This window comes from Orbicella faveolata, unplaced genomic scaffold (genome assembly GCF_042242905.1).
Source record: "Orbicella faveolata isolate gen_17 unplaced genomic scaffold, um_ofav_v1 contig_2, whole genome shotgun sequence".
Classification (NCBI taxonomy): domain Eukaryota; kingdom Metazoa; phylum Cnidaria; class Anthozoa; order Scleractinia; family Merulinidae; genus Orbicella; species Orbicella faveolata.
This window is the reverse complement of record NW_028301547.1, coordinates 1,814,893-1,842,686: the sequence shown is the minus strand read 5'-3', so window position 1 is coordinate 1,842,686 and position 27,794 is coordinate 1,814,893. Positions and strand designations below refer to the sequence as shown.

Here is a 27,794-nt window from a genome sequence, read left to right as displayed (position 1 = left end):
CTGGAGCATGCGTGTACGTGACAGCTCGAAAAATCAAAGATGGCGACTCAGTTGTCTTGGATTTGTAGAAATATTTTTATTCACAGAAGTTTCCAAACCAGCTTAACTCGAAGAGGAACGGGGTTTTCTTCCAGAAACTATCACCATTAATCATTGTCACACATGAAAACGTTTCTATTCTACAAAATGCTTTAGACAAGAGCTTTCTTGATTTTATACGTGTCGCGTACGGACTTCAGTTTGTTAGAACCCGCCACGAATTATCATGGATCTTAACAAAGTCACTAGCTACTCAGCCGCAATGTTTGATCGGCTCAAAAGTGCGGCAAAGAACGCCACCGTCACAGCTGTTTCTGCGACTGTAAGTGCAGTCGGCGCTGTGGGTTCGTTGATTGGGAACCCCTTGACTAAAGACTTTGACGTTGGCAAGCATGTAGCAAGCCTTGGCCCCAATTTAGCGTGGAAAATATACGAAGGAAAAAAGCGAACAACCGGTCAGGTATGGATTTGATACCCTTTATTCACTTATTGTATTTAAATCTGTTTTTATGTAAACCCGTGGCTTTTTTAATTTCTTGTCTTATTTGGTTAAGTTCCGGGTTTATTTACATGTTTTGTCGAAAGTCGGCTCTCTAATTTAAAGGTTGCAGGTTTTGTGACGTAGGTTACCAAACTTTTCATCAATTAATAATAGTCGCAACTTCAAGTACTTTTGTTTTAAACCAGCACTTCTTAACACATTGTTGTAAATCACTCAGGTGTTGCTTAGCAATAGTTACATGTTCGATGAATTAACTTGGATATAGAACTTAGTCTTTCATAACTGATATTAGCATGCATGGTGCAGTGATTTTAAAGAATGATTTTTAATAAATTTCGTGTATGACAACTGTTGATGCAACACAATTTGGACACCAATGTTGCATAACAGTATACCATAATTCCTCTACCCCACCACTTTTTGGAGCAAGAAATTTACTAAACTACTCCCCTTTTTTAAACCCCCTCCCTATTCATCTCCCCCCTTGGTACTCTGCCAACTTTTCCTTCAAAGCCGAAACTATACACAACAGGCAACATATTAACCATTATATCAATAATTTCTTAAGCTTCCGTGAGGTGGTTATATCATATAATGTGATAATTTCCAACAACCTTTTTTGATTTATTCCTGTTTTTGATTTCCATTAGGAAGTCTCCCTGGTTGTTTTTGAAAAGAAGCTTCTGGATAAAGTAGACAAACGAGACAGAGATATTGTAATGGAGACAATGAAAAAAGGACCAGTGCAGCTTACAAGACTTAGACATCCACGACTGTTGGTTGTTCAGCATCCTTTGGAAGAATCCAAGTAAGACACGGATAATCAGTTACTTTCAGGCCTTACAGTAATTTCCTCCTCCACCGTTGGGGTGTCAGATAATATGTGGCAGCTGTATTAATCAAAGGATCCCAAGTTAAAAAATAATGGAAAGGTTTCAAATTTTCTTTTGTTGCAAACCATTGACAGCTATCAGCATTCCATTTAAAGTACTGCTTGATACCCTTCATTGGTATCTATACTATACCACATGTTCAGAATCATAAAATTAGGTTTTCATTTGCATTAGTTTAATAACTGTGATAGAGCTCTGACTCAGTTCTGAAAGGGTTGTATATATTTTGAACTTAAATTTATAGCTGCTCTGACAAATGATTTCTCCTGCTTTTTTTCTCTTGTTTCCAGGGATTGCTTAGCCTTTGCCACTGAACCAATATTTGCAAGCCTGGCAAATTTGCTGGGAAAACACGACAACATGCCATCTCCTCCTCCTAATGATTTCAAGGTTAGGCAGATGATGCTTTACAGACATCCACATACATAAATTCAAACATAGATACATGTAACCTTCAAAAGAAACCCAATCAACCAAACAACAAAATAACCCTCTTATCAATACAAGTTTCTCTGGCCCCTTTATTCACACATGTCACAACAATATTGTGCAATATAATTTTTAATTTTATTGTGACATTTGACTATTGACTTACATTCTAATTGTGCACTCTTAATGAGCATGTTCTAAAAAGTCAGAGAGAGTCTCAAAACTCTTACAACACCTGGGTACAGTATATATATTTTATGTGGGTCACTTCTTTGACAAAATCTTTTGATAAACAATATTATATTTCTCACATGACCTGCATGATATTACCACCCAAAAGGAAATTTGCGGTACCTATTGGGACTCAGCAAAATCTCATCCTTGCTGCAGGGTAAAATTTCACTAAAAATTTGGCATGCCCTCTCTTTGATGGGGTGAAATACAAATTATCACAGGTAAATGCAGTCGTGTACTTTTCACTGGTACTTTTATATCATATAGCTATAACATAGCTGTTTTGTTTGTTTGTTTAAGTATTCAATGTTTGCTATGCATTGTGCAAGCATGTAGTACATGACAATTCCGTCTGCTCTTATTACAGACCTTTGAACTTTATGATGTTGAAAGGGTCTATGGATTATATCAGGTTTGTCTTGTATTAATAATAGGATGCGTAAGCAAAGCATAGACATGCTCCGTGACTTTGGTCAAAATTTTCAAGTAGGCCAACTTGTAAATGGAAACAAATACTGCTTGCGCCACTGTTGTTTTGTTTGATGTTTTCTTTCACACTGGTAAAACATTTTGCACTTTTGGTAATGGTGTTATTTATTGTTGTCATATTTTGAGCAGCTTGTGGAAGGTTTAACTTTCCTTCACAATGATGCAAAGATTCTTCAAGCAACCCTTGCACCTGAAATGATAGTCATCACAAAGAATGGTCAGTGGAAAATTGCTGGGCTCTTCTTCAGTTCCACACCAGTTGTCATCGATGGACAGGTATCAGTCATTACAATTTTCTTCAGAGTTTCAACGTTCAATACATAATAAATATTGCCGTAAAGAAATTATTTTAAAAATAATAATAATAATGATTTTTCTACTGTTATCTAACCCCAATTGGGGATTTAGCCATGAAACACACAGATGTCTCGAAAAAAAAAAATGTCCCTTGGGTTGGCCAAGCTCAATCTACTCATCACAGTAATTTGCATGTATGCAGTGTGGTTGCCCCAATGGTGTAGTGGATGTCACGCCCGACTAGTTTGCGGGGAGGTGCAGGTTTGAATCCTGCTCGAGACAAAGTTTGTCTTTCATTTCAGAGACGTGTGTCGAAAGCTGCCTGTAAATTGCTTACATCTATCTATTAATGCTAATAAATACACAAGTAACAATAACCTAGTACTTACAATACTTTACCTACATTACTTGCAATGTGGGTTTCTTACACCACTAATAATACTAAACTCTACTTACAAGCGGAGTTTCAACTGACTGTACTAATATTTGGCCTATGTGATCTGTTCTTCAGTCCGCTTATAATGCCGGACAGTGGGAACCCCGCCTCTGGCCATGGGCGCAGCCTGATCTCAATTATGCTGCCCCAGAATATATCTTGTCCAGGTCATGTGACTTGTCAAGCGACATGTTTTCCTTTGGGGTTCTCATCTATTCCATCTACAACAAAGGAAGGCCACCCTTCGACTGTGACAACAACATGACTGCGTTCAAAAGAAATGTAGAACAGGTAATCTCAATAATTTAGTTAAAGTCAATAGTCTTTTTAAAACTTACCTTGTGCCTATATTTCAAAACAAGTCCTTGTGCAAAAATGTTTATATGAAAATGAGTTTGATTTGCATGAAAATGAAATTGTATGCAGAACACATTTTCATATGAATGGCTTCCCCTGAAGACTTATTATGATACACCTTCTGATTTTATTGGCTATTTAAGGGCTTCTTGTTCAGAGTCTCTACTGTGTGTGCCTGTCACTGGAGACTTAATTAAGGAGCCAACAGTAATGAACTGTGGAATGGTTAGCTTGCTGGATACTACTCATGTCTTGAGAGCTTCTAGTTCACAGTTACATCGTGATAAATCATTGTTCAGTGTTCACATTTATGTGTAGCTTTTTGTGTTTAAAGTGATGCCATCTAACTGAAGCCCTAATGTTGACCTTTAAATTCCTCACATATTTTGACACCTTATAATATTGCAATGTCTTGTTGCTGCAGATGTCAAGGAACAGTTCAACACCGCTCGGTTCTGTTCCAAAAGAAGTTCAAGAGCATGTCAGAAATTTACTCAGCATCACCACCACACTTAGACCAGACGTTCACATGATGTCCAAGGTACAAATGTAGACATGCAAGCTATGTAGCAATAACACTTCGTACGTATTGCAGACCTATGATAATGGTATTACTTGCATGTCATTGTGCAATCCCATGTGTGATATGTAGCTCACACAAGGGAACGTGTTGTAGGGACATATTCCTACAACATATCCCTTTGCTTGTGCTACTTTTCAGCTTGCTTTGACTGTGACATGCCCTGTAACAGTTCATGATTTTTTTGTTGCTATATGTCACTCCACTATGTAACGGCTAAGTCTTTGTTGGGCCAATTGGTCCATACAGCTGGGGGGGGGGGGGAGGCCTATCCCTCCTGGATGGTTTAAACCCAGGTGGAGAGACGGACTGTGAGAGTGAGGTGTCTAAATACCCACAATGCAATGATTATGGCTGGGGTCATTTCATTGTGTTCAGTGCAATGACTCCAGGAAACTTTGGTAGGGATCCTTAGTATGTGACCATTGAAATAAAATCTGTAGAACAGCGACTTCATCTGTTAAGTTGTTTGTTATGTGGTGCAAGTCTTCAAGGTGTCGATAGTTAAGATGTTTTTATCTGTCACTGACTGATAAATTTCAATGCTCATCTTTCAGATATCTTTCTTTGAGAATGTGGCAGCCATGACATTACAATACCTGGACTCATTAGTACAGCGAGACGATATGGCCAAGTCACAGTTCTTTAGGGGTCTTTACAAAGTCATGTCAAAACTACCAAAGGTATGGACAACAATGTGTATTAACATTATTTAATTTGGACTGCATTTATTCAGCAGCTGAATAATTTTTACTAATCATCATCTTCTACAGGTTGTTACACATGATATACAACAGTTATGGCTGTAATGATTCCCTTTGTTGCCCATGGAACTTATTTTGGGAGTGTAAAGAAGGGCAGTTATGAGAGATAGGGCACTTATGGGATGGGATGGCTGGATGACTATCTCTTTTCACAGAGAGATTTTTCATCTGGCAGAATTTTGCTCTCACATGAAACTAGGAGATAGTACACTTAAAGAACAGCAGTTCTTTGGTAATGTTGGAATGAGGTGCAGACATTGAGTTACAGATGATCTCAACATACTCTGATGGTGCTACAATGTAAACAAATTAGGGTGCTTGTTGCCACAGAGGTGCATATACTTAACATAAGCACTTAGTCATTAACTTGAAGAGTTAGCTTTCACATGCCACCATTTCCTCATACTTGCTATTAGAAGAAGTCTGTGTCACTATGAGATGCTTCACACATTCTAATTTTTCCTCAGCGTGTCATTATCCAAAGAGTGTTGCCCCAGTTGTGTTTGGAATTCAGTAATCATCAGATGATACCATTTGTCCTGCCTAATGTGCTTCTGATTGCCGAAGACTGCACTGCGCAAGAGTTTTGTGATCTCATTCTTCCAGAATTAAAGCCTGTTTTCAAGATACAAGACCCAATTCAGGTTGGTTGTTTTCTCGGGTTATCTTTTTTTACTTTCTAATGTTATACATGTATCAGTAGATTTCATCTGTCTAAAGAATGGGATCCAAGTTGAGATCAGGAATAGGCTTGAATTTTGCCCAGCTCATTGAAATCTGTATCAGCAAGGTGATTTTCACATTGTACGAGTATGATCAAGACACACGTGTCTGATACACACAAAGTGAGTTGAATCATTTGTGTGTAAACATGAGTTGTCTTAGTAGAAGTCATGTTGTGAAATCCATGGACTATCCTTACCAAAAGTTGACATACTTGGGTACAGGAAAGGTGGAAATGACACCAGATGAACAAATTGTTAATTCAAGAAGTCAACTTGACTTACAATATCGCCTGAAAAAATTAGGGGGAATGTTGTCGAGTCATCAAAACTCAGCATGAGTCAATGCAACTCATTCCTTCAAGAAGAGTAAGACTTAAATTGTAATACAAAGTTTATGTACCCATAGGTGGTGAGATAGTCATTGTATCTGTGTGTGTGTGTTTTTTTTTTCAGGTGGTGATCATCTTCCTTCAGAAGATGGACATACTACTAGCTAAAACACCAAAGGATGATGTAAGGGATCATGTGCTGCCCATGGTCTGTAAGGCACTGGAGGCTGCTGATGTACAGCTACAGGTACAGTTACAACTGGGATTCTTTCTGGTATCTCTTCCTTAGAAAAAGCTTATTGTTTATCAGAACATAAAGAATAGATATGTTTCACCCTCTTGGGGGATTGAGCTCTTTCTGAGCCATCTCATGAGCGAAATGATGTGGTTATGCATGAAGTTTTAATGCATAGTGACTTCTTACAACTGTCCATTTGTTCGTTTTCTTTTTAGGAAATGGTATTAAGCATCATTCCGTCATTTTCAAACATGATTGACTACTCAGCCATGAAAAACTCCATCATTCCGCGGATCAAGAACCTCTGTCTTCAGACGACATCTTTGAGTGTAAGTGAAACAATTGAAGTTTGATCGCTAATGTGCGATATTAAACCAATCAGCAAAAATGAGAAACTGAAACTCCACATAAATTTAAGAAGTAGAAGACGCCACTTTTGATAAAAAAAAAAATCCTGACAGCAGCAATTGAAGGTTTCTGTCAGCTGGCAAAATTTCAATACGCTCGACACATTATGTACTTGACATTTTCCAAGTTGTTCCTGTGTCAGTTTAAAATGTTGTGTATCTACTAAGTATGCATTGTACATCCACTATAAACAGTCTCTATTGTAGAGCATGAAAATACACGCCTGTAAGAAAACGCATGCGTAAGACTGTGATTTTATAACTCTACACAAAACACAGAACTAGCACAGATTACCGTGAGGAACAAATGTTAGCCGTAAAAAAACCAAAATATTAACCATTAGCTGTGAAAGCCACTTAACCCCATTGAGACTCTCTACCAAGCTTACGATAGTTAAGATTGCCGGTTATTGTTTGTAGATTCGAGTGAACGCGCTGGTGTGTCTAGGGAAGATGCTGGAACATCTTGATAAATATGCAGTATTGGATGACATCATCCCACTCATGAATCAGATTCCTTCCAGAGAGCCGCCCACACTAATGGCAATCCTAGGTAGGTTAAAAGACTGGGTCGGGTTGATCAAAGACCGCTTAAGCTAACCCAGGATGAGCGAGAATTTTGATTTCAGTTTTGTAACTTTTCGGTGAGGTATTCTGTTTACATTGTTTAGCCTTCAGTTTCGAGCTTGAGTAATCCCAAACTACACAAATCATAAGAGAAGTGAAAATCATTTTTATACAAGGAGAATTGATTCTTCGGTTAACCTTTAATCCTGGGTTAGCGTTAACCGGCTTTCGAACAACCCGGCCCTGAAGTGCACATGAAACAGAAGTCTGTAGCGTTAGCTCTGCGAATAATACTAAATAAATAAAGTACAATGATTAGAGAGGAAGCCACTGCAGCCTTAGCTGGTTTTCTCTTGCAAGTTCTCTATACTGGTCAAATCAGTCAAGTAGGAATTTGGTTCTTGTGGGGGGAGGAAAACCGGAGTACCCAGAGAAAAACCCTCTAGGCAATAAGACAACCAACAGCAAACTCAACCCACATTTGACGCCGGTCCACATTGGTGGGAGGCGAGCGCTTTCACTACTGCGCCATCCCTGTTTGAAACTTCAGCTTTCTAAATTGGCTTCGGCGGTTAATTTACCATTCCGAACATCGTGTTGATAATCAGCTGAGTATGTTTTACTTGTATAATTTACTCAGTGCCCTTCGAGATCCTTCGCAACGGCGCAACAGCCTCTTGGAAACTTTTTGTCTTTTTGTTGTCTTAACAGCTGTAGCATTGCGGAATAATTGTTCTGTTTTGGAATACAGAGGACACGGGACAAAATATGTGCCATGTATTCCGTATGTCTCTGGTATACATGTATGTTAGAATTTTAAATCAAATTTGTTTCCACTTATCAGGTATTTTTAAGCAAACGATGATTCACAAGAAGCTTGGTATGGACAAGGATTATTTGGCGACAAAAGCGATTCCGTTTCTGTTTCCCTTGGCTGTGGAGCCGGGACTTAACCTTTCTCAGGTGACTGTTCTTACTTATTTACAGGATACTAAAATTCTCTTTAACTCAGCACTGATCATTGGTCATCATGGCAAGCGCCGCGGGAAAAGTAACTACGTGTAACCGCTGGAAAGCGCGGGAAAAACCAAAAAAAATGTAACCGTTGGAGAGCGCAGGAAAGCAACAATGATTGTAACCGTTGGCAAGCGTGGGAAAGTAGTAACGCGTGTAACCATTTGCAAGCGCGGGTAAAGCAAAAACACGTAAGCGGTGGACCATTTTACTTTTTTTGCGGGGAGAGGGGGGAGAGGTTGCTTTGGGAAAAAATATATCCTGCAAGCATACTTGCCACAAAAAAATATATTTACGTACCTTTAGTGAGCCCGCAGAAAAGCATGTTATGTGGAGAAAAAAATATCATGCACACAGACGTCCCGAGAAAAAAAAAATTCCTAGTGAATGACAGGATTAAAGAAAATCATGTCTCTACCAAATCACCCATCCTCCACCCCCCAAAGATAAATGGTCCACCACTTGTCTAATCGTACAAAAGTGCAGGATACTACAAATATTCAACCTTCGACAAGCACGAGAAAAGCAATCCAAACAGATTGAAATGTTTTTAGTTTCTTGTTATCTTTACTTACCACTGTAGTTTCTTAACAATGTAATAATATAATATAACCTTTACTTTCTCATTATTTTACACCAAAGTGCAGACTTATAGATTACAAAATACGTTTTGCAGTAAATGAAAACCTTGAAAAGAAAACTGAGTTGAAGTCCAGTGTCAGCTGCCTTCAAGTTGCATGATCGTTTCATAACAAGACATAACAAAGAGTAACGATATAAGCGCACTAATAAATATTATGACATATGTACAAAAATACTCTTGAAAGTAAAAAAAATAGATTTCACTGAATTTTTGGCCGGAACTGGTTCAAATAACTTTCAATACATGGCTAAATTAAACTTAATTGGGTACTTCTTTGAAAATAGTAAAGGTTTTACCAAAACTATCCGATAAACCGGAAGAGATTACGCTCACAGTTCATTTTCACCGAAGATATCAACAAAAACCGAGCGGGTGTCCTCATGCAAAAGGCCTGGAAACAAAGCAGAAGAAAGGTACAAAGTCTCCCCAGTAAGGCAGCTGGTGGTTCCAGTCGTTCCCGAGCGCGCCTGAAAGCTCAGAAATAAGTGGTCGTTTCGTTCTAATTTGGAAAAGACGGGAACCTCCCACGGGAGGTTTCACTGCCAACTGGAGTTTCCAGAATTTTCGGCTAAGTAATAAATAGCCGTTGTTGCTTTAATCATCAATCCCAGATGGAAATGTTGGGACACCAAGCAAGTTGCCCCCCCCCCCCCCCCCCAATGTTGAAAAGCAGTTATTTTTTCCTTAAATTTTAGCTGGAAAAACGCGGCATTTCTAACATGGTTTGTCCCAACTACTTTCATCTAGGATTGATGCTACCGAAACTATTTCGGTTTGGGTTGCATTTCCGGCCAGTACTGTCCTTCGTGTGTTATAGTAAGGAAGAACGACTACAAATCTGTTTTGAATAAAATCTCTGCAAACTGACCGCTCATTGCAGTTGTACCATTAGGGCTTCGCTTGTTTAGAAAGTGAAATCTCACTCCCTCGCAATCCAGTGATAGATTGCCTCCAACTCCAAAGTAAGATTCTGGTCCGCGCATCTTAACTTGCACTATAACATTAGAGTTGTTTTTCAAGTAATATGGAGGATAAACAGGCACATCAAAGCCGTAATATTCCTCTGTCATGTCTTCGCTTTGAAAATTCCCCTCCGTTGTAAATGGCATGCTAACGGAGCCTGATACTTGGAAAATACTCAACTTCACATAATAGGAAGCATCTTTGTTGCCGAACAGACGTATGCCGCAAATGATGATGGGTACCTGGACGGAAAATGTCACGCTATCCACCAAGCCTGTCACGTAGTTCCATCTCTTATGCGTGTCTTGCAATGATTTATCAATCGGCATTACTGGTGCCTCTGGAGGAGAAACCCAGGAGAATCTGTTACATCGGAACATTTGACCCCTAGGGAACCTCTCAGAGAATCCCTTGGGGGGTTCTTGACGAAACCCGTGATAAAAGTGAGCCAACGTGTCTTGTTCGTTTTCAGTCAGTACCCCGGAATTTGAAACCAGCCCGTTAAATTCAATAAAAGACATCGTTGGGAAACGCATTAGATGGATTACTTTCTCTCCAAGGACATCACGGATGTGGATTTCTTTGCCTTCTCTTTCCTGTGGTTTCTCTCGTGACCTAGCCCAGTCTAACACTCTTCGAAACAGGTCCACTTCCCTGATCGTTAGCTCGTCGCGTTCTAGGAGTTGTTCCAGCACATCTCTGTCAATATCGCAGAACGCCTCAGAGTTTATTGCCTGCTCTGTGTCGAAGTCGATGATCTTCCAGCATCGCTCAGCGAGCTCGTCTTCGTCTAGTTGAAGAATCGACGGCAAGAAGTCGAAAACGTTGGCGACATTGATCATATTACGTAACTTCTGTCTTGTCTTCTCGTGCAGTGAAGGCACCATGTACTTCTTGGCTAAGTACAGCAACTGCACTACGTTTTCTTCAGAGATGTGTACCTCGTCACAGTAAACGAAACTGAGAAATTCCTTCAAACTGTCACCATCGCAGTCAGGAAGCCGTATTCGTTGTGGCCCATCCGAGGCCATAGCGCCGTAAAACATTGCGAAGAACACTGGACTAGCGATCGATAGCACGTATTTATGAGCGTATACTGTTATTTCCTTATTGCTCCAGTTATCTTGTACGACAAACGTGACATCGCTTAGCAGACTGTTGTTTACCATTGATTTATTTCGCTCTTTAATAGAGGCCGCCATGAAGATCCTTTCTGTTTTCGAGGCTTCTTTAAAATTGCTTGCCATGGATTGCTCCTTTGTTCGGAAATTGTTAAATGAGTTACCAGCGTTGCCGTAGGCTCAACGGTGTCGTCTGGTTGATGTCTGGTTTAGTTCGGATATACAATCCGTGATCTGCATTCAACGTGCAGTTGATCATATGTCCTTGGGGCATATGTCAAAATCTCGAGACTTCCACGTGCAATCGTCATTGCAAGTAAACTAAACAATGACGTCATGGTGTGCGTTCGTAATGGAGGTTATCGCACGTCATTGTAGGTGCCACATACAGCAGCACATACGCTTGCTTCATCCGTGCGTAACAATATTGTCTTTTAGTTTTAGGAATATCTCAGGTAGCTAAGGTTTTAAACGATGCATTAAGTTACAACATCAGTATCTTTATTGGTTTATTGACCTTCTGAGAACTCGTCAAAGACAACACGCCATACCCAAACGTGTTCCTATAGGCGCGACAAAAATACTTCCGTTTTTCTCATTAAAAGGCGTGACAGCATGTCACCGCGCAACTGTTTCCTGATTTTTCAAGAAGTTATAGATGAACCAAAGGTTTTTTTTTTTTTGGTGTACTAAACGAGTAGCTACTTCCCTAAGGAAGGAAACCTGAAGATGTTTCTTTTCTTTTTTTTTTTTTTTTTGGCATACCAAACGATTAGTTACTTCCCTATTCCTGTCTGACGGGGTTTTCTTTGAATTGAAGGAAACCTGAAGATAGTAGTTTACTAAGATAGTATTAAAAGTACCAAAAGAGATAATAATAGCTGGTTTTCACATGACGTCACTAAAATTCGAACCACAAAACTATTGATCTTCCTGAGATTTTACTTAAATGATGTATAAGAGCAGCTGAAAACTAATATTCATACAAATTTTCGCTCCGAATGGGTTCTTGATTGTGTGATACACTACGCTTGAATTTCTAAGCTTTTGCGTGACGCGGCATTTACATGGCGGCCTAGAGAGCTGTCATGATGGTTAAAAAAGTGACTTATTTCGGGAAACTTGGCTATCTGAACAGTTCATGTCTTAGAAAAAGTATTATTTTAATGTTTTAGAGTTCCTCGACGGATAAACTTACGCTTTTGTAGCAAAACTCAGTGACAGATGTTTCTGTTGGTTTCCGGCCGCCATGTTGGTGCCCATACGGGTGGGCACCAACATGGCGTCTCCATACAAATCTCTATAAATTTGGGTAAAAAATTTCTCCGCATATCTCGCATAAGAAAAATTGCTGTGACCAGAATTTTGGCGAGAGTCTTTGCATATTTACCTTCTTTCATTTCCCAGATTCTGGACTTTATCTATTGACCGGTTTTGATTTTTATTTTGATCTATTTTGAATTGCGTGACACTGAAAACCAGCAATAAACAGACTCCCGAACAGGCTCCCGGCGAGCCCGAACGAAGCGAGGGATCCTGTAGACATTCTAAGGATGCCGCCGTTTCATGATGCCATCTGGTATCATGATCTGTCCTGTCCCGCTCCGATTGCTTCGCTCTCCGAATTCTTCATTTCCTCTCTCGCCGAATTTTTTATTCTTCCTCGCGGGGAGCCTGTTCGCAGGCTACATCCTTCACTAGTGAGGATGTCAATGACGTCATTTCCCGGCTTCTTTTTGTTCAATCAGTCAGTTTGTCTATATAATAAAAAGAAAATTACGCAGAGGCGCGAAAGATAAGAATTTTATTTTCTCGTGTTAAAAACAATGTTTTACTCACTCGCTGCGCTCGTTCGTAAAATACTGTTTTTACCACTCGAAAGTAAAAGAGTTGTGCAATATCTTGTATATATCTAATTGCAGTTTCAACATTAGTTTCGAAGAAGCAAAATCGAAATTTGACTTCCGGCGGAAACGGTTGTCGATACTTGTGACGTAGGTTGTGATCCGCTTGCGTAAAAGACAACAATGAGGATACGAGCAATTGAGGTTGTCTGTGGTGAATCTTGCTGATAATTTCATCTTTCTGTCTAGTTTGGTCAGTACATGAAACTAATCAACGACATGGTGAAACGTGTGGAAACTGAACATCGCACAAAGCTAGAGCAACTCGGCAAGATGCAAGAACAGACCAAGTAAGAAACTCACTTTCTCAGTCTCTTTCTCTCTTTCACTTCCACTTTTCTCCCTCAACATCTGTCTTCCCTTCCATCCATAATGTTCCTCATTTTTCAGTTAGTAAGGGATGGACCATTATTTTTTGAAGGGGGCTTGGGCAATTTCAAAAAAAAATTCATGTACAGCAAAAACGTCTGATAAAAAAAAAATCGTTCAAGGGGAACCATGGAAAAAAAAAATCGAGCAAGTGCTTTCTACTATTGAGGTCCAGTGTTTGACTTAAAGATAAAATCATTCCACAAGCCATTGCCCACCCCTAAAAAATCATTCACAACCTAAAGGTGAGAAAAAAATATCATTCCCCGGAAACTTGCTCAAACCCTCCTCCCTTCCCCCTTTTAAAAAAATAATGGTCCGCCCCTAAGCTTTGCACAGGCGTACACTATATGTGCAACTTGCCCTTTACTTGTCGGCAGATCCTCTTTAAAATTTGTCCAAGAGGTGCAAGAAGCCAAAGCTATGGACGATCTGATGAATAAGATAGACAAACTCATGGGCGGGAGTCCTGGAACCGAGCACACGGGCACAGGTAAGATTGAGTTCTTTTTAATCGTAATCATCGTCTCGTTAAATTGTCCACTGATTCTAGAAAATCCGCACCGATGCAATGTAGTTTAATGAATGTCTATACATTTCACAGCATTTTCTTTTTTCTACGTCGTCACGCAATCCTCATCGTAGTCGGTGGTTTTCGGGGGGGGGGGGGGGTGGGGGAGAAGCGTTGCGTGTAGGCCTGTCCCGATTGGTCTGGGCTTTTTTTCTCCATTCTTTTGTATTTGGAGCACTATTTTACATTCCCAGCACTCTTGAGCACTTAATTGACTTTTCAGCAGAATTTGAGGATTTTTTTAGCTTTTTGGGAAACGTTTCAGCACATTTTTCACATTTTTCCAAATGTTAAATGCAATATTTTGTGTTTGAAACGTTCTAAGTAAAGCCGAGTAATACTATTATCATGAATTATGATAATAGTACCTTGTCGCCTGACTGGCTGACTGTTGTTTTTGAGTTTTTGTTCGGCAAACGTTGTTATACTTTATTGTCACCTCAGTATATTAGAAAATCGAGTTACAAGTTTGATAAAACTAGGAATGTGTATAAACATCTGCTAGGAAATAAAAAAATAATAAACGTAACTGCGAGCAACTTTCGTGCACTATTTCTAAATTTCAAGCACTTTTTATAGAAATCGAGCACTATTTGAGCGCTTTTTTGCCATGTTTTGACCACTTTTTGGCGCCATCTGGATAGACCTAGTTGCGTGACGAACCAAGTCACGATTTCGAATGCGACTTCTTTCTCCCTGTGGTTAAATTTTAACTTTCTCATCGACTGAAACTTTTCTTTCGGTCAAAGAGACAGGTAGCAGTGGTAGTTCGTCATCTTCATCAATTTCTGCCGGGGCGACAAAATCCGCGGAGGTAGGTAGAGTTCTCAATTATTGGCTTCTTTATTTGGGGAGCATTTATAAACAGCTGTATAAAACTTTAATCTCAGTCCCCAGCCGTCGGTCTTGTGAAGACTCTAAAATGCTCAGTTCACATCCGACTAATGGGCTGCAAATTGCTGTTCTAATAGTCCAGTTTCGAGTTCGCCATGACCGCTGATTAAAAGCACTGAGAACGCATTTGCACAGGGTTAGCCTCGACCTAAAGTAAAATATTCACAAATTCCAGCGAGAAAATGACCGGTTTACAGCTCTGTGTATTGTTTAATTTTCAAATTTGTGGCACCTTCCCGCCGGTATTTGTGGATATTTTTTTACGTCGAGGCTAACCCTGTGCAAATGCGTTCTCAGTGTTTTTATTCAGCGGTCATGGCGAACTCGAAACTGGGCTATTTTGGCATGCCTCTCCTGCTTTTTTTTTTTTTTTTGTCAAACAAGGGATACGTTCTTCGCATTATTTTAGTTCATTGATGTTTAAATTTATCACGGGATTTATGCGATCTAAACGTTAATGAATCCACTTTCATGGCTTGCACGCTCGTTATCTGCTGCCGTGCAGTGACCATAGTTAGTTTTTAAACGTCTCGCTCTTTCTCTAGTTCAACAGAACGTTTGGATTACCGGAGAATCCTGCGCCTTCAAAAGGCGCTTCTCTTAACGGAGATTTGTTGGGTGTCGACGAATTTTCAATGCTGCAGCCTTCGAAACAGAAACAGGATGGCCAAACAAACCGAACAACGCAACAAAAGGTGTGTTACAGTTCCTCTGCGCTTTTTATCAAACGCTGTTTATGTTTACTTTCTATCGCTAATTTTCTTGATTCTGATTTTCTCGTCTTAAAGTCCACACCTACGAAAAAGCCTATGGTATCAGGATCCTCATTTTCTGCGCCCTCTCGGCCCCCTCAATCTTTGGTCACCTCTTCCATCTCGCATCCTGGCACCTCCAGTTTTGGTTCTTCGATGGGCTTGTCTACATCTTCTTACGGAATGGCGGGGGTAAATTCGGGCAATACCGGAATGGGTTCTGGAATGACTGGGTATACAGGCATGTCCAGCATGAACACTGGCATGACAGGATTATCAACTTCCGGTATGAACTCTGGCATGGCGGGATTATCAACTTCCGGTATGAACTCTGGCATGGCGGGATTATCAACTTCCGGTATGAACTCTGGTATGACTGGACTGTCAAGTAAAACCCTGACAATGTCGGGATCATTCGGGATGAATCCCGTGGGTTCTTCACCGCGGTATCCCTCTGCGGGATTGTCTGCGGGAAATCAAACTAAAAGCGGGAGTGGATCCACCGCACTGGACTCGCTATTCGCGCCCGAGTTAGGACATTTACAGAACAAGAATAAACCTTCTATGAATGCTTTGCAGTCACAGCAAGCGGGAATGCAGGCTGGAATGAATCCAGGAATGAATCCAGGTACGTTTTGGGACAGGGAGGAGTGGGTAGGGGATGACTGTCACTCCAAATCGAGTGCAAGGGAGAAGTAGCTGTTGAATTCTGCTTCAACTCTTGTAATCACAAATGTTCCCTGAAAACGTTTAATTGTAAAAATCTTTACATTTCCTCTTATCGTCAACATCTTATTTCTCCTTACAAGACACTGCCATACATACGAGTGATGATAATTAAGGATATAATCAACTAGATGACATTATCCTTATTTGAAGCGTTGCGTGACACCCAAATCAGGGTTGCGAAGGAGACAGTAGGGACTTTAAGCAAAGACAACGCGGACGGCGACGGGAACGCCATAAGATCAGGGAAAAGCCAAAAAGTCCACTGCGCATGACTGGCGGAAAACAAGTTGACGTTCTGCGTTCGGGCCCGACGTGAGTGAAGCTCATTTCGCGTTGTCTGAAAACGTGAGTTTTCGCTTTCGTTTCCTCTGCTGTGTCAACGCTAAATAACCCGTGTTACTAATTTCGAGGAACTTTAATGCTTGTTTTCTCTTGTTATGTGAGATATTTCATTTTAAAGAAACGTCGAGAAATCTGAAGCGAACTCAAGCCAGTCGGCGAACATGTGAGTACCGTGAAATATCTTTTTGAAAGCTAATGTAAATAAAGACAACTTACATGAATTTCAATCGAAATTTTTCCTTTCGAGAAGTACTCAAATGTCAAATGATGGTGGCTCATGATGGTGAGATTCTAACACATTTAAAAGGGTAGACACCATTAAAACTTGCGTAGCTGTTTCCATTTTCAGTCGTAAGATCAGTGGTTTACTTAGATCTTTATCAGTCAGCACACTATTTTGTCGCGCCAGTCTGATTAAACATCTGCTGATAACAAGTTCGTTTACTTCATTGTACAACTCAGCGAGAAGGGGCAAGTTGCGTTTGTGGAAGCGAAATTCAGACCAGCACTCGTCGTCTTCAAACCATCGAAGTTAAAATCAGGAAAGGAATCATTAGACCGGTTTAAATCGTACAAGAGTAGAAGTTCGTGATCGTTTAACACACCTTCATCGTGGATTATCAAGAGTTGATTGCGAACTTCTTTCAATAAAGTGATCCTAGTTCATCTTGATAAACAGAGGACGAATATCGATTATGTCAATAAGCTTTCAGTGCGGAAACCGCGGTTTCCGACGGTGCCGCTTAATGTTTGTGAATTCCCGCCACAACGGCGTTCTCTCCCCAGCCTTCTCACAGGTTTCGGCGTCCCCGTCGCCGTCCGCGTTCCCGCTGCTTAAAGTCCCTAGTGACATTCATACGTCTTACGTTGCACGAACAAAGTTTTACAAATTTATGTTGCAATTATGAGCGAAGTACAGACAAAACTTAAGTGTATTGATTATCATTCTGATTTGAGCAGAAGTTGTTTTCATAGAGGGTTCTTTCAAGTGCTAATGTTACTGGTTTTTTTTAGGTTTTGGAGGAGCAAGGCCCATGGCTCCGCAGCAATATGGCGGAGGCATGATGACGTCTTCATCCGGGATGTTTCCAATGCAACAACAGCCGTTGATTGGTGGAATGAGCAGCCAGCAATATCAGTACCAGGCTCCGAGGAATCAAACACCCATGAACAATAGAAATGACTTGCAAGATCTGTTTGGTTAACAACTGAAGTCACTTTTGTCATAAAGGGAAAAACAGGTCACGGGTAAAAAAGAGTAAATGAAATTCGTCGAGTTAGAAAAGCTCGGTAAATATATTTGGTCTTTTCTTATTTGCGTTCCTTATTGAAATTCGGGACGTAGAGCTTATCGACGAGGTAAATGAGTTTTTACTGGCCAAGCCAGATTAGAACTATTTCACTCGCAGTGTGAAACCTATACATGTATAATGAGGATGAAAGCTTAGTATTTGAATGAGTAATGAGCACGATAGAGGCCAAGAAATACGGGCAACGAGGGCAGAACTTCACTTCGCGCAATATGTTGCCGCAACTGGCAAGGTTTCACATAGGGCTAGAATTTGAAACTTTTTGCGCTCTTTAAAGTGAGATGGATGGTAAAAAAAGACCTGTGTGTGCGACAAATTTGCGGTTTATCTCACTGTGAGAACGTTAATCGAGAATTTTACAAATTTTACTAGTTGGGAAGTGAATTGTTAAGGGAACTTATTTATTCTTGTCGTTTTGCTTTCTTAATGCAACCGGTCAGAATAGAGAATAAATTATAAGGATAGAGAATATACAAAAGTACTATTTAAACTGAAAGACTGTTTGCTATTATGAGTTTGGTGTTCGTGTAGTTGTAATTTATCTTGTACCTATACCCCACTTTGCAAATGAAGGCGAGTGATCTGGGTACAAGAGTCCCCTTATCTCGTCCTGGGGAGCTTTTCTCCGTTCAAGCCGTCGTTCAAATATTAAAAAGAGGAAAAGCGCACCGGGGACTGGGTTGAAGATTCCAGGTATCGTTTAGGTGCTTCTAGACTCTTGAGTACAGGATTGGTAAGCTGACATTATACCTTGCCATGGACTGCTGATCAACCTTTAATTTCTCGTCAGAAGATCAATGCATTGTCTACAGACGGATAATGAGAATAAAGGAATGATCATTCAGCACTGGAAGGAATGTCTTACAATTCATTCTCACCCAGTCTTCTTCACCAGATGTCTATACTGTGGAGCCTAGTCCTCATGGGTTCTAGGTTCAGAGAGGTCTGGACTCTATTAGCCTTGCACGGTCATAGAAACTAAGGTGTAGGCTGTATGGCATGAAACTAATTCATTATGCGATTAATGTGCAAATGATCTTTTATTTTATCTTTTTACAGTACATTTAAAATGCTTGGTCGTAGTTTAATTTCCATCCGGTTCAAAAAGATGCTGTTCTTATTTAACATTTACCGTTTTACGAGAAAATAAAGTTAATTTGTACAAAAATAAAATCTATTTCATTAATGGGCTCGTTTGGATGAACTGATGTAGCTCTTCAAACCGACAGAAGAGTTCGAGAAACCTCCGTCAAAACCCAATACTACCCGCCTTTCACTGTCGGCTCCCGAATCGCTTCTGATCCTTTCCGAGTCCTGTCTTGTAACCGGATGCTCGTTGGCAGACCGTGCGTTGTTCGCTGACCACAAACGGTGAAGGCTCAAGTAAGCAAACTAGCACCCCGTGGAATTCTGGATACTAACTTGATAGCGTTCTTATTTCGCAGGCCTTAGCTTGCTTCCAAAAGCGCTTCTTAACAAATGAGTACAGCTTAACATCAGCCCAGTTTGCCCTCGTGATAGCTGCAATGAGGTCCTTAGAAATGTTATCAAAACTGTATTTTGGATTGTACTTAAATCTGCCGATATCTTCGTTGGAAATTTTCGGAAAGAACTTTGGTAAACGTTTGTTGAGAAGTTGAAGATAAACGTCGTAATATTCTAGCAGACCAACAATAGCGTAAAATCGCTTGATGTTGTTCATGGCTTTGTGCAGCGCTCGGCCATTTCCTCTACGGCAATAAAAATGTCTCCCACAGAAGAATCTTGTCATGACATTATTTTGGCAACCCTTGTGCTGCAATCTAAAACATTTCTCCAGAGTTTCGTTGCGTTCTCCAGAAGCTCGAAATTCTTTAATTCTATAAGCAGGCCGGTTCGTACTCCTCATGTAATGATAATGCGACACAAGTCGTCTCACAGGATGCCTAACTTGATTTATGTACGTGTGAGCCTGCGGTAAATTGAGATTTCGTCTAAAGTAAAAGTGCGCCACGAAAGCCATGCGCGGATATTTGATGAGTTTTTTGTTGGCTTTTCTGATGATAAGTCCCGGATACGGGTGGGACTTGCCTTCGTCATACCAGTCCTCTGTTGTTCCTTATAAGGGAGAAATGTTATAAGTTAGTGCATAGTTAATAGAGGAAAATGGTTAAAAAGCCTGGTAATCATCAAAGAAGCAAACCAACAGGCTAAGATTTATGTTGGAGGGTCCTTGACCCTGTACTGTGCATGAAATACATAATCGCAATGCGTCTATTGGTTAGTTGTACGAACACATAACCACCTTTTGTATTTTGCCAGCCGTTTTGCAAAGGGTCAACCCCCAAAATAGCCAAAAAAACCTGCAACAAAGAATTTCTCCCGGTTTCTTAACCATTTCCCTCTGTTAACTATGGTTAGTGCGAGAGTTCATAGCACAAGGCGGAACCAATGTTACTTCCCTCCTCAGATCTGACGGGCCCTTTCCAATTTAATAGTTAATTGTATAATTATTATTCTTATTAGAATCAGGAATAAACAAATTGTTTTGGACTCGAAAATAGGAGCGAAGTCAACTCTTCGTTGCTGCTGTTTTAACTCCATCTCCTGTCAAGATATCGCGATACTCGCCCCTGCCATCCCACCCCGGCACTAGTACTGATCTGATATCCAACACCAAGGAAATGGGGGTGTCATCGGGGAGTAGGTGGGGGGTAGGAAAATTAATTGGAGAAAGTTAAAATATAAGTAAGTTCCCGTTAGAACAGATTACCACCAGTTGCGTTCCATCACAAAGTAGTTAATTAGTTAATTAGCTATACACAAAGTTATTTTAGTTTTTAAAAGTGTGACGGGACATACAAGTAAGTGAGGGAGTGAATGTTGTGTGAGTGAGTTGGGTGAGTACGATAAATTGCAGAAATTTTTAAAACGAGTGTTGCGTTAGTCGGTTATACGCTTCAGTTACCGAACACAGTTTTGTTACAGGTCTCGTTAAAGCCACACCCACCATTATTGAACTTCTGCTGGGTAAACGGAACAAACAGGATGTTCTTTCCCTTTTCTAGCGTTCAAAGGTCGACCCCTTACCTATTTTGTAGGCGTAATTCATTCTTGAACTCGAGCTCATAATTAACGATTCAGTAGTGGAACTTCCTGTCTTGAAAATACGATTATACAGTAATACTTTTGGATCCAAGGCATCGCACCTGATAGTGTCAAACTTCAAAATTCCATTTTTGCCAAGTTTCGATTGATGTTTCTTCTCCGATTTTTCCTTTGCTGTCTCGTTTCTATTCTCCCGCTTCTCAGAGTCACTACTGTAACAAAAATATATGAACGTGTGCTTGAAAATATCACAAGGGATATTCATGCAAAATGAATACGGTTTTTTTCTGTTAATGGTCTGTTGTTCAGTTACCGTCAGTTGCTTCATTATTGTGGAGGATTTCCATTCTAAGGCCAACACCATTGATTCTAGAAAGAACATTTCGAGTTGGACCCTGCATTTTTCACTTTGCACAACAGACCGGTCAACGGCCATTTTTTATGTACATTAGGTGAAAAATTCTTGACCAGCCAGAGATTGGATTGAAAACTGGTCGTATACTTTGCGGACAGTTCCATACACGTCATTTGTCGTTGCTAATCTGTCACTTAGCTTAACTTTACACTTGCTAAACAATAACACGAGTAAACTAAGAAGAAGACACACGTTCACTCTTCAAAGTCAATGTCAACAGAAAAAAGATTAAAGAATTGTTCTTGAAATGTATCTCTGTCATAGTGAGCCGATTTCTGTTGTCCTCTAAGGCAGACAGGAGTGGTGCCTTTTCTGAGCGGAATTTCCTTTATGTTTGAAAACTGGTGTCGAAAAATCAATCAATTATATAGGTAGGCTTGGTCATACCCATTTTTAATATCTTTTTTGATAAAAAATGGTTAAAAATAAATCTTGTTGACCACTAACGTACCTAAATTCTTTTGAATGCCTGAAAACATCAAATCAACTTTGGTTAGGTCGTTTATTAATCTCCCCCGCCCAACCTGAAAAGTTCAGTAATCGTAACGGTTAGGGAAACACCGTTCAATATGAAGTCGTGATGTAGGAAATCTGGATCGATGAACTTTATACAGTAACGTGTCAATATGTCAATGATATATGTTGTTTGTTTGTGGCTAAGTGACATGTGACCAGGTTATGTTTGTAAGCCAATCAGACAAACCTCTTCCTAGATTCTCCATCCCCAGACTCCCCTGAGCCACTTCCACTCGAAAACGAGGCATTATCATTTCTAGTGCTCAAGTGTTGGAGGTTCGTCGTATTTGACGATTCATTCGCGGAAGCCAGATCTGCTTCTTTCTTCAACGCGTTGCTCGGTTTTATCTCTGTATTAAAAACCAACTCCGATTTGCTAGTTCCCAGTTTATCCGAAACAGGTCGAAATATCTTCAAGTCAGACTGGGCACTAGTAGAGCCCAGGTCATCCCCATCTTCGTCTCGCTTTACTTTAATCGGTTCCAGGGCCTTTAAACTACTCTGCAGGGAATTTCCCGTGATTTCTTTTAGCACGCGGCTCAAATTAAAAGCGCTGATATCTTGCAAAGTACTTTGGTTCAAGAGTAGCTTTAACATCATCAAATCAGCACTTTTCTCCCGATTGTCTGATATTGTTTTGGAATCATTATGATGCCTAGACAAGTCTATGTGATTTGCGAGTTGTAGAAGTGTTTCCTTCAGGTTTATAGCCCCTTCTGAAGGTGACTGCAGTTTATTTGAATCAGCAATTTGATCCTCATCTTTGTCTGCGTGCACAGCGGTGTCATTTTGGGGCATGTGCGGTCTGTAGCGACTACCTTGTTGTAGAAATCTGACTAATAGCGCGGTGCTATCTGGGACTGAAGTTTGCTGGTCTTTTGCTACAACATCATGATTACCTTCGGTAATCTTCCCAAGAATATTACTTAAGTTGAATGGTTCTTCCAAATTTTCAGATCCAGCTTGCTTGTTATTTGTAAGATTCAGTAACTTGGCAATTAAGGGTTGAAGTGTATTATGTAAATCATCTTCCTTATGGTTTCTTTTCCCACGCACGTTGACTTTATCAGCGTGCGCCTGCGCAGATGGCATGTCAAATCTTTGCGCCATCTTATTGTCTTCTCTCACGGTCACATTCTCCTGAAGCGCTTTGCTGTTCTCAGTATAGTTGTGAAGAAAATCCATCATTTCCCTTTCTTGTGCAGTGACATTTAAAAACTTGGCAAAGAAGGGTGGAGGCGTAACTGCAGATGCTTCCTTCGTTTTGTTTACCCCTGAATTAAACCGATTTTCTTCTTGCTTTCCTGCCGAGACATCAGTGTTTAAAGTCGTATTCACCGCAACTATTTTCCCAAATCGCCTTGCGTGTGCTAATTCAGAATCTTCACTAATTCCCATTGGCTTCAGCCTTGACGATGCCGCTCCTTCTTGAGCCTGCGATCGTTCATAAGCTGGTTTAAACGGTTTTTCTGGTTGTCGATCTTCCTCTTCGTCTTCATCAGTCAAGTCAACTCTTTCAACTCGCACCAGTTTTCTCTCTGAACTTTTCCCGCCAGCACTCCTCGACTCTTTCACCTTCTCCAGTAACGAATGCTCGTGCTGGTTCAATCTTTTCCCGTGTTCCTTCTCCCTGTCGACAAATCCATCCACTTTTTCGACACGAATAAGTTCTCTGTTAGCCTCCTCTTCGGAGATATTTGCTTTTCGCAGAATTTCTTCCGCAACCTTTCCAACGATGTCGGAAGGTGGTAAGAGGTGTTTTGTGATCTCTTGAGGTTCCTTTGGCTGCGTTTTGTTATCTTTCTCCTCTACATGACCAAACAAATATGTTTCAAACGAAGTTCTGTTGCGGTGAAAATGAAGTTTTTCAGCTATTCCAGAGAAATTAGTAGCCTTGTTCTGTTCCACCTCATGAGCTGTTGTCGTGTGCAGTTCATTCAGTTTCATAGGCTTTTCCTTGTTGGTTCCTATGGAAATTTTAACGATATGATATATTTTCAGCGCTATAAACAGTTGTAAAATCCGTTCTTGCCCAAAACGACTGGGGATCAATGGAGAAGTTAATGAAAAAAAATGTTAAATGTTTAATGCTTATGGTGGTCGATGCACTAAGCTACACTGACTACAGCTAGTTATCAGACGTGCCACTTAAACTGAAAGAAAGAAGTATTTAAAGTAAACACAAAAGGCTTAAAATCCCAACTGGCGGGAGACAGATAGACCAGTTGGCTATTTGCAAGCATGACCGAGGAGTTGAACTATGGTCTACCGAGAAACTACTCCAGCTTAATGGTCAGAGCGGGACTTGAACCCGCGACCTCCGGATTTCAATTTCGGCGCCCTAACCTGCCGCACAAACACTAGAGGACTGCTTTGGAGATTTTCGCGCAGCCAACCATATCTACAGTTCTTTCTGTTTCGTTTTTCCCGTTTTCGTTTTTTTACTTCGCACTCGACCTTCCTGCTAGGCTCGATTTCCGCCGCTCTCGTGAGTCCAGTCTACATTCCCCGAGAAGAGAGTGAGCTCCTTTCCCGAACAGCGGCTGGTAATCGAGCCTACATGATGGTAGATGTTAACTACAACCCTACCTTGATTCTTTTGAATCGTTCCCATGTCGAACGGCTGCTTCGTCTGCACAATAACTGACGTCACTACCATTTCCGCCGGCGGCTTAGCCTGCAAACTGTCTCGCTCCAGTCCATTGAAAAGAGGAAAAGTATAGCAAACAGAACTGCCATTACAGTATGAGTACAGCACCACCAGCGTCACAATGACAAGAAATGCTCCCAGGCAGAAACTGCGCTTCGTTTGTGGCTTCATAATGGAGCGACACCTTTAAAATGTTTGATCAAAAAAATGAGTCAACCGAAAGCATTTCCGGCTAAAGTTATTCATTTTCCTGTAACCCGAGTTCTAAACTATCTACGAGCTTTCACCTTAAGGCAGCTGTAAAGATTTTAGGGCTGTTTTGAAGCCCTAAAAGTGTGTTAGTGCACACTTGTTTAAATCAACTTAAATCACATCTCACTCGAAAGCAGACATGTATGACAGAAATCATTTACTTTCGATAAGAAATTATCAACTACACATACTGTAAAACTGAACATAACATTCTCACCTTTTGAAGTGTTCTAGAACAGCTCTAGATGTACTAAGAAGCCGTAGTATAGGGTCATAATTTTTCTTAGCTATTTGGCCTTTAAACGTATTTCCGAGGGCTATGTTCTAATACAATATTGATTTATCTGATCTTGTCAGGTTATAGAGAATTAGTCCTTTCAAAAACACTCGAATTGTTGTATACTGACAAAAATAAGAAAGCTTGGATGGAGTGAAGTAACCTATTGCGATAACTTACACTGGGTTATAAATGACGTAACGTTAAGAAGCTGGAAATTAAAATTAAATTCTAATCAATTTTCGATTTGTTTAGATCGCAATTAGGAGTTTTTCTTTGTACGCGCAAAGACCAGCATTGCAAGGAAACATTTTCTCTTCGACTTTTTGTTTCATAAGGGTGGAAATTTCAACTTCATTGTTGGTTGAATGAAAACAAACTTACCTGGAACAGGCTGCTCTTTTAAACTTCCTGAGCAAACAGTATTCCAAGGCAATCACAGATCTCACTAGGGAGCAAATGGCTGTAAATAATCTTTGGACCAAGAATTCAAAGATTCCATTGAACGTGAACTTGCCTGCCTGACGGGAAACAAATTAATGGCAGGCGTTTTTCAGTGTATTTTTGCCGTTCATTTTTTCGTGCGATTATTTATCGCTGTTTTCGAAGCTGTGAGCAGATTTTCAATGACTTATGACCTGTCGACTGTGTTGAATACTCCACCAGCAAGTTTTACTGGTATTGTAATGGGCGCCAGCGGGTGAAAGATGCCAGTGGGCGGGGCCACTTCGAGCATGCTCGACGCTGACAACTTTTAGTTGATTTTGTTTATGGATCCTTTGAATACAACAAGCTGCCTAAGCTAATAAAGGATAGTTTAAGAAATGACGGGCACGCAAGGCGTACAGGCAGAAGGGTGGCTATATCATGTAGCGTTAGAATCTATATTATTTAAAAGAATCGTCATTGAAAATAGTTGCGTGGAACAGAGAAAACGTGTTTGAATATTCTTTAAAACGTGTTTGAATATCCTGTAAATTAACCCTGCTGGCGATTGCTCCGTATAGAACACTATGAAGCTTGGTTGGTAGTTAAAATACTTTTAATAGGTTTTGTTGAAAATCGTTCGTGATCTTTCCACGACATATGCCTTTTTTTTCTTGTTTACCCCTATTGTTATAAACATCGCTGTTTATTTGTTTTCTCAAACAGCGTTGTTTATTTGTTTAAAAAGCATCGAAATATATAATTCAGCAATATCTATTTCATTATCACTTCGGGAACATTTCCACAAGGAATACTTTTACCTTTGATTGTCGTCAAATCACCTCACGTATTTCGGGATATGGGAATTGTGTTACGCAAATGAAACCAATATTTACTTACAATAACGTAGCCTTGCTTCTTTCTTTTCATCTGCGGCTTCACTATAACTTTCTGATCCGAAGGATAGGTAGCGGCACATTAATAAACAAATACAGGTTTTAGACATGACTACGTTAAACGGGATTTGAGGTTAACTCGCAAGGTGTCATCCTCAAACACCGTTTGTCGGAGTATCTGATGGATCGGGGTTTGTATATAAGGGCGTCAGTTAAACTTGAAAGGCGAACTTTACTGGTTTTGACACTCTCAGCGACACTCTCCACGCGGTGTGTAATTGGACACCAGCAACAAAACCGTTGTCCAAGGTAAACGTGGCAACAAAATACCCGAAGATCACCTGAGAGTTTGAAATATGCCTTTCAGGCGTGGGTGGGAGCGTAGGGGCGTTACGTTGCTGCCATAAAGTTGGAAGATTTCTAAACAACATCTTATGCATTTCGATCAAACGCGCGCAACATGTTACGCCCAACAATGTTGCGATATGTTGCGTTCAAATGTTGCGATCGTTTGGCCGGGGCTGAAGAGTACAGACGGATAAAATTCTAATTTATGTAAGCTTTCAAGTTCAACTTTCAGCTGTCAAACTGTCAACTTTTTAACCACTGAGATTTTATTGACTTTTTTTAAGTAGCCAATCAAAGAGAGGAAAGCTATTGACAATGGTCGCGTCATTTTGAGTGAAATTCACTCATCTTTTTTTACAGCAAGTTTACGCCGTCTTTTCCCCTCATTTATTCCCGGCATTTGACCATTTTGGGGTCTTGTTATTGTAAAAGGCAAATTGACGTCAGTTTGTTTATGCGTTTGTCCTCATTTTTTACTATTGCGCGGGCGACTGGGGACGAGGCAGCCCTGGTGAAGCAGGTACATTAGAACCAGTTAGCGACTTTGAACCAAACGTTTTACGCCCTTGAGTGACGACTTAGTTATAACTGTTACATATATTGATTTTCAGTGCTACACGGGTTACAAAGGTTAGCCATTTATCTCAAGCCTCTAACTTGAAAATATTCTAGGTATCTAACTGCATCAAAGCGGAAAGTATCTCTTATTCGTTTTTCTTTTGATCCTTGGCTACCTTCCAACGAAAAAGGAGCCCGATTCTCTCTTCTAGAGAGAACGACCTGGACCGTCTGAGAATCAGGCCAACGAAAAAGTGGTTGAAAACAAGTTTAACCCGAAATAGCGATCTCGTTAAAGATGTTCCGTAACACTGCCTCGTCAACAGAAATTGAGAGGCCACAGGGACAGGGCTCTACAGTCTTCTCTCTCTTCTTTATCCGTAAACCAGCGCCAGTCCTCTCTGGCCATTTTTGAAATAAAACATTTTCTATGATAAAGAAGTAAATTCTGTTGTCATGGGCGTTGGACAA

General features: G+C 40.4%; 3 protein-coding genes across 5 annotated transcripts; 1 reads left to right on the top strand and 2 right to left on the bottom strand.

Annotated features, from left to right (window-relative positions):
* Positions 1-3: 3 nt before the first annotated feature.
* LOC110058315 (SCY1-like protein 2) lies at positions 4-19,071 on the top strand. 2 transcript variants are annotated; one of them, XM_089289086.1, is made up of 19 exons: positions 4-499; positions 1,192-1,349; positions 1,725-1,824; positions 2,465-2,509; positions 2,716-2,862; positions 3,395-3,610; positions 4,101-4,217; positions 4,814-4,939; positions 5,488-5,664; positions 6,199-6,321; positions 6,528-6,641; positions 7,140-7,272; positions 8,131-8,249; positions 13,121-13,221; positions 13,681-13,793; positions 14,627-14,685; positions 15,311-15,460; positions 15,554-16,145; positions 17,603-19,071. In XM_089289086.1, exons 1-19 carry the CDS (start codon positions 266-268, stop codon positions 17,791-17,793), a joined length of 3,015 nt encoding a protein of 1,004 aa, XP_089145212.1. In that variant the 5' UTR covers positions 4-265; the 3' UTR covers positions 17,794-19,071. The 2 variants fall into 2 exon arrangements, with proteins under 2 accessions (XP_089145212.1, XP_089145211.1); XM_089289085.1 differs by having other exon boundaries at positions 5-499; positions 14,621-14,685.
* On the bottom strand, positions 8,848-11,447 carry LOC110058317 (BTB/POZ domain-containing protein 3-like). Its single transcript, XM_020764957.2, has one exon. It carries the CDS (start codon positions 11,151-11,153, stop codon positions 9,774-9,776), a length of 1,380 nt encoding a protein of 459 aa, XP_020620616.1. The 5' UTR covers positions 11,154-11,447; the 3' UTR covers positions 8,848-9,773.
* LOC110058316 (uncharacterized) lies at positions 18,920-25,780 on the bottom strand. Of its 2 annotated transcripts, none has more exons than XM_089289087.1 (5): positions 25,480-25,780; positions 24,506-24,750; positions 22,104-23,883; positions 20,968-21,194; positions 18,920-19,995 (listed from the first exon to the last, which is right to left on the bottom strand). In XM_089289087.1, the coding sequence occupies exons 2-5, from the start codon at positions 24,735-24,737 to the stop codon at positions 19,316-19,318; spliced, it is 2,919 nt and encodes a 972-aa protein (XP_089145213.1). In that variant the 5' UTR covers positions 24,738-24,750; positions 25,480-25,780; the 3' UTR covers positions 18,920-19,315. The 2 variants fall into 2 exon arrangements, with proteins under 2 accessions (XP_089145213.1, XP_020620613.2); XM_020764954.2 differs by having other exon boundaries at positions 20,968-21,197; positions 25,480-25,778.
* Between the last annotated feature and the right edge of the window lie 2,014 nt (positions 25,781-27,794).

Bases quoted from the DNA above. Each gene is read 5' to 3' on its own strand.
- LOC110058317 (XM_020764957.2), bottom strand. From the start codon at position 11,153: ATGGCAAGCAATTTTAAAGAAGCCTCGAAAACAGAAAGGATCTTCATG.
- LOC110058316 (XM_020764954.2), bottom strand. From the start codon at position 24,737: ATGAAGCCACAAACGAAGCGCAGTTTCTGCCTGGGAGCATTTCTTGTC. The intron at 23,884-24,505 runs GTAGGGTTGTAG...AAATTTCCATAG, and splicing joins AACGATTCAAAAGAATCAAG to GAACCAACAAGGAAAAGCCT. The intron at 19,996-20,967 runs GTAAGGGGTCGA...CTCCCTTATAAG, and splicing joins GAATTACGCCTACAAAATAG to GAACAACAGAGGACTGGTAT.
- LOC110058315 (XM_089289085.1), top strand. From the start codon at position 266: ATGGATCTTAACAAAGTCACTAGCTACTCAGCCGCAATGTTTGATCGG. The intron at 6,322-6,527 runs GTACAGTTACAA...TTTTCTTTTTAG, and splicing joins CTGCTGATGTACAGCTACAG to GAAATGGTATTAAGCATCAT. The intron at 13,794-14,620 runs GTAAGATTGAGT...TTTCGGTCAAAG, and splicing joins AACCGAGCACACGGGCACAG to AGACAGGTAGCAGTGGTAGT.